Below are 12608 nucleotides of genomic sequence, written 5' to 3' on the forward strand. Positions count from 1 at the left end.
AATTTTTGACAAGGAGTTCTTTTAAAGAAGCTCATTCTTACATCAGGCAGTTTTCATGGTCAGAATTCTAGAGGTGAAATTTGCCTCCCTGTATTTTCTGCCCTTTGATCTTAGTTCTACTTTCTGGTTACTTCTATTTTCTATATAATATAAAAAATTATCAATAGTGGTTCTTCTACCAGATCCATACCCTTCTTCAGTACCCTAACACATAACACAAGTGGACTTGACTTGTTTTAAGATGGCTAAGTAATCACATTTCTTTACCTGTCTCAACTGTTACTCCCTTTTCAAAAAATTTTTTGTGGGGCGCCTGGGTGGCGCAGTCGGTTAAGCGTCCGACTTCAGCCAGGTCACCATCTCGCGGTCTGTGAGTTCGAGCCCCGCGTCAGGCTCTGGGCTGATGGCTCAGAGCCTGGAGCCTGTTTCCGATTCTGTGTCTCCCTCTCTCTCTGCCCCTCCCCCGTTCATGCTCTGTCTCTCTCTGTCCCAAAAATAAATAAACGTTGAAAAAAAAAATTAAAAAAAAATTTTTTTGTAATATTTATTTATTTTTAGAGAGACAGAGACAGAATGCGAGTGGGTTAGGGGTAGAGAGAGGAAGACACAGAATCCGAAGTGGGCTCCTGGCTCTGAGCTGTCAGTGCAGAGTCCAACGCAGGGCTCGAACTCACGAGCTGTGAGATCATGACCTGAGCTGAAGTTGAATGCTCAACTGACTGAGCCACCCAGGCACCCCTCCCTTTTCATATTATCCTTTTCTTGGGAGTATGAAGACCCTTGCTGGAGAAGAAGAAAATAAAACTAGAACAGAATAATTACATCTCTTATCAGCCAGTGTTATACCATTTTCTACAAGCAACAGGTCTACCCATTTTTGCTGTTGTCCTTTTCTGAAAATAGAACTTTAGAAATTCTTTTTTTTTTTTTAATGTTTTTATTTATTTTTGAGACAGAGAGAGACAGAGCATGAGCAGGGGAGGGGCAGAGAGAGAGGGAGACACAGAATCTGAAGCAGGCTCCAGGCTCCGAGCTGTCAGCCCAGAGCCTGACACAGGGCTCGAACTCACAGACTGTGAGATCGTGACCTGAGCTGAAGTTGGATGCTTAACCAACTGAGCCACCCAGGCGCCCCATCAACTAATGCATCTCTACTAGTTTCCTAGGGTGTTTTTCCTCCCCTTGCCCCCCCCCCCCCACCAACTAGGGATTATTCATAACTATATAATAAAATTTAAAATCTTAGAATCTTTTTACTCTTTGTGTACCATATTCCAGTCAATGAGATATAGTTAAGGTCAAGAAATAGGTTTTTAAACTGATCTTCTTAAAATCCATTAAAAAGAAATAAACTATGATGTAGATCTGAGTTTGTACCTTTCTTTTTTCAAACCATCAGGCACTGTCCTAAATTCCTGCCTATGAGATGTTTTACATCTCCTGTGTTTGGCAAGAGGGAAGAAGGCATGAGAGGATATGACCAACAAGTAAACAGATGATTTCAATCTAGAGAGATAAGTGTATTATGAACACCATGTTATGAATCTGAGATATTCTGGATACTAATCCTTTGTCAGTTATACGGGGTTGCAAATATCTTCCCTGAGTCTATGGCTTGTCTTTTAACCTTGTTTATGGTATCTTTTTTTTAATGTTTTTTTTTTTTTTAATTTTTTTTTTTCAACGTTTATTTATTTTTGGGACAGAGAGAGACAGAGCATGAACGGGGGAGGGGCAGAGAGAGAGGGAGACACAGAATCGGAAACAGGCTCCAGGCTCTGAGCCATCAGCCCAGAGCCCGACGCGGGGCTCGAACTCACGGGCCTGCGAGATCGTGACCTGGCTGAAGTCGGACGCTTAACCGACTGCGCCACCCAGGCGCCCCAATGTTTATTTATTTTTGAGAGACTGAGAGAGACAGAGCACGACTGGGGGAGGGGCAGAGAGAGAGGGAGACACAGACTCTGAAGAGACACAGACTCCGAAGCAGGCTCCAGGCTCTGAGCTGTCCACACAGAGACTGACGCAGGGCTCCAACCCACGAACCACAAAATCATGACCTGAGCCGAAGTCAGAGGCTTAACCGACTGAGCCACCCAGGCGCCCTGTTATCTTTTGTAAGTTTTAAACTTGGAATGCAAAAATCAACCTTTTCCTTTATGTCATTTTTTTCAGGGCCACAGAAATCTCATATTCACATTTAGGTCATTAAAATACCCAGAATTTATTTTTGTGCATGGCATGACATAATGAATCTAATCGAATTTTTTCCCCTCATGGACAGCCAAACGTACTAGCATTTATTCTATAGGCCATCCTTTCTCCACTGATTGCTACTTCTTTCCCTTATAAAATCTTTATATACATCTGGGTGTATGTCTGGGTTCTCTACTGTGTTCCAATTGGAAGAACTGTCTATCCCTATGACGGTTCCACATTGTTTTAAGTTCCAAAGCTTGGTTTTAAATCTTGGTATTTGGTAAGGCAAGTTCATCCTCCTTCTTTAAGATTTCGTACTCATGCTTCTAAAATAAAGTTAGCATTTATTTGTTAAGTTTCATGTTGAGATTCTGACTGGAATTCTACTGAATTTAATTAATTTCAGAACAATTGTCATCTTTAAAAAAAATTTAACATTCATTTCTGAGACAGAGAGACAGAGTACGAGTAGGGGACAGGCAGAGAGAGAGGGAGACACAGAATCTGAAGCAGGCTCCGGGCTCTGAGCTGTCGGCACAGAGCCTGGTGTGGGCCCGAACCCAGGGACCATAAGATCATGATCTGAGACAAAGTCAGACACTTAACCGACTGAGCCACCCAGGCGCCCCCCAAAATTGCCATCTTTATGATAGTCTTTCAACTCACTAATATCTTCGTTTGGATCTTTAACTTGCAATTACGATTAATAATTTTCTAAGTTTTATAAATTGCGAACATATTTTGAAATTATATTTCTTAATTGGTTGTTGATAGTAAAAAGGATTGCTATTAATCTTTATTTCTTGGGTTTTTTTTTTTTTTTCTAGAAACACTGCGAAACTTCTCAATTAATTCTAAGTCCTCTGTAGGTTCTCTTGGATTTTCTACATAAGCAGTTGTAGTGTTTGTATATGATTATTTTGTTTCTTTCTCATGTTTGCTTTCTATTTCAAAATCACTTAATTTATAGTGTACCAATTTTTAGTGTTTTTCTTTTTCTCTGCACTAATATGAACTTATTCATTTAAAATATACATCCTGTCATCTAATGGAATTCAGGCAGGAGAAAGGGCAAGTGTTCCATCTCAGTTCACCAATTTGATCCCAACACGTGCAACTTTAAATAAACCTCCATTTCTTGATTTTATCAGGTATTGTTATTGCCAACTCACAGCCATTTACCCTCCCCTTCCTCCTCAATGACAAACTAGGAGTTTGTTCAGCTGACTATCCCAAATCATGCACAAGGGGTTAACTGTGTGCTCTAAGCCAATCCTTGCCATCAGGTGGTTAAGGGTGTACATGTGACTCAGTTCTGGCTGGCCAGACATGTGAAAAAACAATTTTCCCCCCATTTTCTTTTTTTGGAGTGGTAGGGAGGAAAGAAGGGCAAGAACCTGGAAAAAGTTTCTTGGCTTATGGAAAAAGATGCACCGGTGCATGTGATATCTGTAACCACTGGAGCCATTTTTCTAGTTGCCAGGGATTAGAGAGTAAAAAGATAGAAAGAACGTAGGTCCTTGGATAACATTCTTGAGCCTGTGAGGTAACCACACCTCAACCTGTCTCTACTTTGTATCATCTCATTATCTGAGTCAAAATACTTTTTAAAAATGGCTTCACTCCTTTGAATTGATGTTTTTTCTTTCCATGTTGCTGAAAGCATCTTAACTGAAATGATGACTGAGATAAGCCTTGGCCAGACCTCGCAGAGAACCCTTAACTCACACAGAAGACTCCAAGCATTTACAGACTGTGGACTGGGATGTCCCACTGTTATACAGAAGAACTTATGGTCCAGAACCCAGAAAGTAGGTCTGGATGATGAGGCTCATTTGGTAGCAAAGTATTGTTTTACACGGCATTATAGGTTGTTTTGTGTACTGACATATCTCAGGGCTCAAAACTTTCTCTAACTTGATGGATATTTCACTTTGTTGGGTTACCAAGACCACCGAACTTTGGACATGTCTCCCTGATATTTAAAGGAAGCAACAAGGAGCCACATTTGTCTATTTGCACCCTTATTTCATGTTAAACCTCTGCATTGCTACCTCTGCTTATCAGCTGTTTTAGGAAAAAATCAAAGTAAAAGTGATTTTTTTCCCAAACTACGTGCGAATTATTATCTCATCCATTCACAAACCTAACCTAGACTGTTGATCTGGCCTTGCTCAATGAACCCTTGCCTTTAAACAGTATTTACTGACTCTACCCTGTAAAACGAAAATCAGCACACCTACGTTTTCCTCTACTTTTTGGGTTAACCCTTAATCACTACTTGCACCGTTATGTAAGTTTCCAGTTGTGTATGTTTGGAATACTCCAAGCTGATGGGAAGTTCTAAAAGTTGCCTGTATCTCCTTAATTCTTTGTATTCCTCATAGTGCCTAGTAGTCTCCCTAAATATGTTTTGCGAATGACATGTTTTGTGAACCAATAAGCATTTCTTATTCTTGTGCTCTCTACTGAATAATGACAAGTTATAGCAAGAGGTAGTTTACCTTCAACTAATACTCAGAACACATTACCATTTCCTTTCTAGATTTCTCTTTTCTTCCCTCTCTTCCCCTAATTCCTCTTTCAGTTCTTTATTCCACCCTAGAATTTTAAATAGTATTCTTTTTTTTGGTTATTCTACCATTACTAATTTTTTCCTATCTCGTCTGGAGCTCCCTTTCTCTTTGTCCCTTTCATCATCTTCTTTTTAAGTGGAATGGAAACTCATTTTATATTACTTATTGTATTTACTGAATATAATTTGATAATAAGAGCTAGCGTTTAGTGTTACTGCATGCCTGGCACTATGTTAAGATCTTTACATGTACTAACTCATCTAATCTACACACCGCCGATGAGGTAGAGGAGTTATTTATTAGTCTCCTTTTATGGCTATAATCAGAAATCAGAGGCTTTAAAAGGGTAAATCATTTGATTGCCAACCCACCTAAGTAAGGTCAGAAGTAGGACTTGAATCTAGAGCTCCTATAACATTATATAATATTGCCTTTCTAATATAATTTAGTTCCTTCTTTCTCTTCCTTTCTGAATTTCTAACACTCCAGGAAATTGCTTTAAATACTTTACAGAAAATCCAAAGTAATACATACAGATGGTTAAAAAAATACAAAAAGATAAATAAGAAGAAGTAACAATCTATAGTGCTGGTCCCACTTCCCAGAGCCGATACTTTTAACCATTTGCTTTTTTGGTCTTGATGCTTATCTCTGTATGTGCTGCTCATTCAAACTTAAATATTTATGCCATTATACCCATTCATTACCTGTCATGAGACAGAAGATTTAACTCACCCACAACTCCCCAGACCCCCAAACTATCCTTTCCTCTACTCTACTCTCCTAATATAATAACATCATTAAGCTTCAATCACTCCAACTTCAAACAACAAAGATTCCATTTTCTGTTCCATCAATCAATCATAACAGTACCTTCTGATGCTCTACTTGATAAATTAAGCTACATATTTCTCTTTATTAATTTAATAATGATATGACGTTCGTCCTAAATATTTTGTCTCAAAAAACAAAATCCACTTGCTTTAAAATTTTAAGTCTCACAGTACTGTTATGAGCCAGTTGCCTTTAGCTGAATGAATGTGTTCTTTATTTTATCCTAGCAGACCAAGGACAGTTTTTTGAGTCTTTCATAAAGGTTGTGGGACTACTCCCACTTAATACCTTTCTTGTAGCAATTAGGCTGTTCTTATTTCAGAGAGGGAGCCAGCACACGCCTTTAAATGTATCACCTGCTAAAAAAGAGTGCTCACCTGCTGCTGTCCCTGCAAGCGCTGCTGAAGCTGAAGCCGCAGCTGGTTGGGGGCAGCGGGAGGTCTGTTCAGAGTCTGTCTGGGCTGCATGCCCATGCTGGGTGAAAAAGCGCCTCGGGGAGGTGTTACTTGAACAGGCATAGTCCCCAGTGAAGGTTTTTGCCTGACCATGCCTTGGAAAGGGCTGGAGAGATTGGCAGTAGGTGAAGGAGAAGAATAAGGCTGGGAATAAAGGTTGGGTCTTTCGTCCATCATCAAAGGTGGTGTTGCTTGTTGTGGTGGAAATCTCTCCGATAACACATCTAATCCACCTCCCTGTTGGACAGCAAGCCAGAACATTTTACAAATAAGTTAATGCCAATACGTGACATGCTTCTCTATATAATCTTGGATCTGAGAACATTTACCTCTAGAACGTCTTATTATAAAATATTCATGTTGAAGTCATGAAGCTCTCTAGGAGTTTGCTACATAAAGGAATCACTTATGAAAAGTTAACTTTTGAAATGGAGTAACAGATGAACTGAGATGTTTAAAATCTCAGAAAAGAGATAAAAACATGGTTAAAACAAAAGGCCCTAAAATCAATGAGATAAAGCTAAAAGGTTTAAAAAGAACCACACTGCAAAGCCTAAGAGAGAACACACTTTACCTGTAATAGTTTACCATGAGGAGTTAGATTCCTAAAGGAGGGATTAATTAAGCATTTTTCTATCTCAAATACAAAGTTCATCCTTTTCTCTTATTTGAAAAAAATTCATAGCTGGCCTAACAGAATGCCATAGCTATGGCTTTCAAAATTTATACTATTATTCACTGTAAAAAATCTAATTTAAATTGTGACCTGGTGTATGTAACTGAAAGGAAAATTTTATGAAACATAACTTCCCCTTTTTGTGGGCTATGCATTCTGATACCTTATATTCTACTCCTTAAAAGAATGTTGATTTTTTAATCTCACAGTGTGAAAAATGCCTGGAAGTTGGAGCATCATGGAATATATAGGTTGAGGTCTAGCACGAATGAAGGATAAATTAAGTCCTAGAATAAGAAGTAATGATATAATGTTGGATTCTATTCTAGGGGGAGCTTCTAAGATTCTGTTCCATAGTGAAATGCTAAGACTTTCTAATTCTAACTATTTGTAATTATTATGATTTTTTGTTTAAAAAACTCATTAGTTAGCTATTATATATTTTGACAATTTTCACAAGAATAAATTATAAAACCACAAAAAACACAGTGAGAACAGTATTGAAAAATCTTGCTTAAAAATACTTTTCTAGCTTCTCAGGATTGTATCAGTTATATAAGGCCGAGCTTAATAAATACCTGGACAAGTTTGTCAATCCCCAGAGCTCTATCTAGTTCAGCTAGCTCCGTTTCATCTTTGCCACTGAGGAAGGACACCAGCTGTTCAAGAAGAGCCTTCTCATCATTTCTTCCTTCTACTGTTGTTGGTGGACAGAGAAGCTCATCTAATTGTGAACTAATACACTGGCTATAGAATCAAAAGATAGAAATGTTTAAGACTGATACAGCAAATAAGTATTCAATCTCGGTAATGCAAATATATATATGTATATATGATACGAACACATATGCAAGTCTTATTCTAGAAAGTTCTTTGCTGAGATGCTTTTTCGATCAATTCTTACACAAAGAAATGTTCTACACTTATGTGAAAAAACTTATAAATGTTCTATATGTAGCCGGAATGTATTTTCACTATTTTGTCAATCACTGAACTTTGCTTCTGTACTCTTCTTGTTAGCTTATAGAATTAGCCTAAAAAATTAACTAAACATAGTTAAGAAAGGAAAAACAATTTTTGGTGAAAATCAAAAATAAAAATCAATCAAAATCTCATAAAAAATCATCCAGCCTATGGTAAGATTTATTCTATTTATACTTAACTCTCAAAGATGATCAAATCATATTGATAATATGACATGATGACCATTTACCCAAGAAATCAAACTAGAAAAAAGAAACATGCTCAGTGTTAAGCAACAACAACAAAAAAATGTTGATTACATGAAGGAAATACATAGTCTAATCCAAAAGGATGCCAATTGATGCATAAAATTTAGAAATATATAGAAAATAATATTAATAATACAAATATAATGACATAATTTTAAGGATTCTTTTGGGGGGAAGGTAAGTGGGAATGCAGTTCATAGTTAAAAGCTCTAAGCTACACTCGATACTGTCTAGTCATCCTTTGGTTGCTATGTATGAAATGTACTCTTCTCTAATGTTTTGGAATAGAGCTACTTATGTCAATTAAGCAATTAAATTGTAATCAAGATGGGACACTAAGTAGATGTAAAATGTACCTTCTCTTATTAACCATCTTGCTCCAAAAAGAAACTCTGGACAAAATAATTATACAACTAAAAGCTCAAGAGCTTTCAGAATAATTGTTATACTGAGCTCACTTCATCTACAGGTCTCAGAAACTGTATAAGAATCAATCAAAGCAAAGCAAGAGATGAAAAATAAAACAACCACTGCATACTATGTCAATCGCTTGGTAATTACAATACATACCGGCCTTGCAGTCACACAGTAAATAAATCTGTTTAACTTGGTGTCTTCCTACATCCCCTTTTTTTCTTTCTTTTTTTTTTTTTTAATTTTTTTTTTTCAACGTTTATTTATTTTTGGGACAGAGAGAGACAGAGCATGAACGGGGGAGGGGCAGAGAGAGAGGGAGACACAGAATCGGAAACAGGCTCCAGGCTCCGAGCCATCAGCCCAGAGCCCGACGCGGGGCTCGAACTCACGGACTGTGAGATCGTGACCTGGCCGAAGTCGGACGCTTAACCGACTGCGCCACCCAGGTGCCCCTACATCCCCTTTTTTTCATTAAACATTCACTTCTACTGCTAGCTCACAAAATACCAACGTAGGCTGGAATCCAGTGTGGGAAAAGTAGTTCTTTGTTGAAATTGGTATCTGATAATTTAAATTTTTTAATTTTTTAAAGGTTTTTATGTTTATTTATTTTTGAGAGAGAGCGAGCGAGCAGGGAAGGAGCAGAGAGAGAGGGAGACACGGAATCCAAAGTAGGCTCCAGGCTCTGAGCTGTCAGCCCAGAGCCCAACACAGGGCTCAAATTCACAAACCGCGAGATCATGACCTGAGCCGAAGTTGGACACTTAACCGACTGAGCCACCCAGGCACCCCACGTATCTGATGTTTTTTAAAGTAGGAAATGTGTTACTCACTCTTCTGGTTTATTCTGATTTACGGTAGTCACTGTATTATTTGCCCATGGAATCTGATCACCTGTTCCTGGCTGTCCAAACTGGTTATCAATTGTTTCCAATTCCAGCTCCGGTAATCCTGGAAAAAGCAAGAAGTCAGGATCACAGTGGAAGATAAAAAGACAGTATTTTTCAGAAGTAATATATTGTGTAATAGAATGAGATTTCCCCTATAAAATATTATTTCGATGATACAAAGGTCCCTTATTCAGAAACTTAAACTATCGAGAATGTGGCCACATAATAACCAGTGAGAAAGAAAAAGTCTCTGAATCAAAGACAATCTGATGTAAAAAAGCCTGCACGTAAGTTGACGTTATCATAGGAGAATCACTCAGAATTTTGCCAAAAATTATCTCTTTTATTTCTTTTTAACTGTTTTCTTTTTTATTTCTTTAATTTTTAAGTAATAGCTACACCCAACATGGGGCTTGAACTCACTGCCCTGACTGAGATCAAGAGTTGCATGTTCCACTGACCGAGACAGCCAGGCACCCCAGAAATTATTTTTTTTAAAGATAATTATAACAATTTTGGTTAACTGCTTTTTCAGTCTACAGGGCAGTATAATACATTATAGGTAGGGACAGTGTTATCATGAAATGAGAGTGGCAAACAAAAGATGTTCTATAAAAGGCAGTAACAGAAACTATAGGGCACAGCAGTCTGGGGTTGTTTAGAAAATGGGCAAAGCTCTGTAGCTGTTAACTAAGAATACATCTGTATAATAACAGTATAACGACTGATGCTTATAACAATGACAAATGAAAAAAGACATCAAATTATATCTTGTAATGGAAGAAAATAGTATATGCATTTTAGAAAGTTTTGGTTAGGCATCTTCTTTTCAAAACTTGATCATTTCTGTACTGTTTATTCTATGAAAAATTGTAAATAACCTGAATTCCAGAAACTCAGGGAATGTTTAATGAACCCTGGTTTGGATAGTTACAGTGTCCAACTAAATGAAAAAGAAAATGACCCCATAAACCAAGATATTATGTGCAGAATGATTCTGGTTTTACAAATTATTTAGTATATATGAGTAGAAAAAAATTCTGGAAAGGAGTTTATCTTTGGTAGATTTTAGGTTGTGAGATTAAGGATGACTTTTATTTTCTTTTAATGCTTCTAATGGTTATTTGTAATTTCTGAAATGGACATATATTAATTAATCATTGTTATGGGCTGAACTGTATTCCCCCAAAATTCATATGAGAAGGTCTAACTCCTAGTAGCTCAGAATGTGACTGTATGTGGAGACAGGGTCTTCAGAGATGGGCAGGGAAGTTAGGGTGGGCTCTAATTCAAGATGACTGGTGTTCTTATAAGAAGAGGAGATTAGGGGGCGCCTGGGTGGCGCAGTCGGTTAAGCGTCCGACTTCAGCCAGGTCATGATCTCGCGGTCTGTGAGTTCGAGCCCCGCGTCAGGCTCTGGGCTGATGGCTCAGAGCCTGGAGCCTGTTTCCGATTCTGTGTCTCCCTCTCTCTCTGCCCCTCCCCCGTTCATGCTCTGTCTCTCTCTGTCCCAAAAATAAATAAACGTTGAAAAAAAAATTAAAAAAAAAAGAAGAAGAGGAGATTAGGACACAGACAAAACACAGATAGAGGGATGACCACAAGGCCACTGCAAGGAGGCAGCCATCCACAAGCCCAGGAGAGGCCTCGGAAGAAACCAAACCTGCCAACCCCCTTCACCTTGGACTTCTAGCCTCCAGATCTGTAAGAAAATTAAATTCTGTTGTTTAAGCCACTTGGTCTGTGGTATTTTATTATAGCAGCCCGAGAAAACTAGTATAATTTTTAAAAACCCAACTAAAAATGCGTTGGAGGTTGTTTTTTTTTTTAAGCGTATTTATTTATTTAGAGAAAGAGTGCAAGTCGGGGAGGGGCAGAGAGAGAGAGAGAGGGAGAGAAAGAATCCCAAGCAGGCTCTACACTGCTAGCACAGAGCCCAACGTGAGGCTTGAACCCAGGAACCATGAGATCATGACCTAAGCCGAAGTCAGACACTCATCTGACTGAGCTACCCAGGTGCCCCAAAACACATTCACTTCTAAATGCAAATAATTATAGCTTTCAATTAAATTTGTCTTGTCTGTCATGACAAATGATAGAAAAATTCAATTCTGTAGATTCCGAAAAACAAAACAAATAAAAACCACCAGACAACACCAACCACAAATGATGATGGGAAAGTAATCACTTAATTCCTATCATTATTTAAATCAGGAAGTTAGTCAAAGAAGATTATCTAAAGCTGTCCCACTGCTCTATTCCACACATTAATTCCTCAGTCCTATTCTATTTCAGAAATCTAACCTAGACAAAATTAATTATATTTAAGAGTCAAAGAAAATTTATATGGCTATCTACCATCAATACTGAATATTATAAGATAGTTTATTTGACTCAGTAATAGGACTTCATTGGTAATGAGGTAATGAGTAGTAATACCTCATTGGTGTCCTGGTGAGGAAAATATCAATAAGCTAGATAAAATTTCTCAAAATGAAGTAAGATTCATGTGCTAAATTTGATGACTAGGAAGATAAACCCAAACAAATCAAACTTTGATTCAAGTAAAAGTTGTTTGCATAGGCTTTATGCTTAAAAGTTGGTTTTTATTCTAAAAGTTACCTCAACCTTTTAAGATTTCCTTTAGAAATTTATTTTTACAAAAAATTTGAGGATTTGCTGGAATGTTTTAAAAAATACACAAATATGGGCCCTTGGGTGGCTTAGTAGGTTGAGCATTCGACTTCGGCTCAGTTCATGATCTCATGGTTCGTGAGTTTGCGCCCCGCACCAGTCTTACTGCCGTCAGCACAGAACCTGCTTTCGATCCTCCATCCCCCCCACTCTCTGCCCCTCCCCTACTTGCTCTCTCAAAAATAAACAAATGTTAAAAAAAAGAAAAAAGAAAAACACAAGTTATCTTTGTTCGTCCAGGGAATAAATCTACTATTTTTGGTCATATTTGTGTCCCTATCACAAACACGAGTATGTACATATGTAACACAAGACAGGCAAAGTAATTTGTAGAGGGAAGCATCAATGCATCTCTGTGTTGGAGAGGGACAGATGAAGTGGGGGTAGAAAACAAGCTCTTAGGGATCCCTGATAAAGCTATTTTTTTTTAAATGTTTGTTTATTTTGAGAGAGAGAGAGAGAGAGAGAGGAGGGTAAGTGCGAGTGCATGTCAGTGGGAGAGGGGCACAGAGAGAAGAGAGAGGGAATCCCAAGCAGGCTCCATGCTGTCAGTGCAGAGCCTGATGTGGGGCTCGATCTCACAAATCATGAGATCATGACCTGAGCCAAAACCAAGAGTCAGATGCTTAACTTAC

The 12608-nt window shown here is 38.1% G+C and overlaps 1 protein-coding gene across 8 annotated transcripts in view; it reads right to left on the reverse strand.

Moving 5' to 3' along the window:
• Window positions 1-12608, reverse strand: part of NCOA1 (nuclear receptor coactivator 1) — a 241570-nt gene that overhangs the window by 28086 nt on the left and 200876 nt on the right. For all 8 annotated transcript variants that reach the window (XM_043604407.1, XM_043604405.1, XM_043604408.1 and 5 more), the window contains 3 exons: window positions 9223-9340; window positions 7319-7487; window positions 5987-6301 (listed from right to left, as the gene is read on the reverse strand). In XM_043604407.1, the coding sequence (XP_043460342.1) occupies window positions 5987-6301; window positions 7319-7487; window positions 9223-9340 (602 nt within the window). The remainder of the gene's footprint in view (window positions 1-5986; window positions 6302-7318; window positions 7488-9222; window positions 9341-12608) is intronic.

The sequence above is a fragment of the Prionailurus bengalensis genome, chromosome A3, assembly GCF_016509475.1.
Source record: "Prionailurus bengalensis isolate Pbe53 chromosome A3, Fcat_Pben_1.1_paternal_pri, whole genome shotgun sequence".
In the NCBI taxonomy this organism is placed as follows: Eukaryota; Metazoa; Chordata; class Mammalia; order Carnivora; family Felidae; genus Prionailurus; species Prionailurus bengalensis.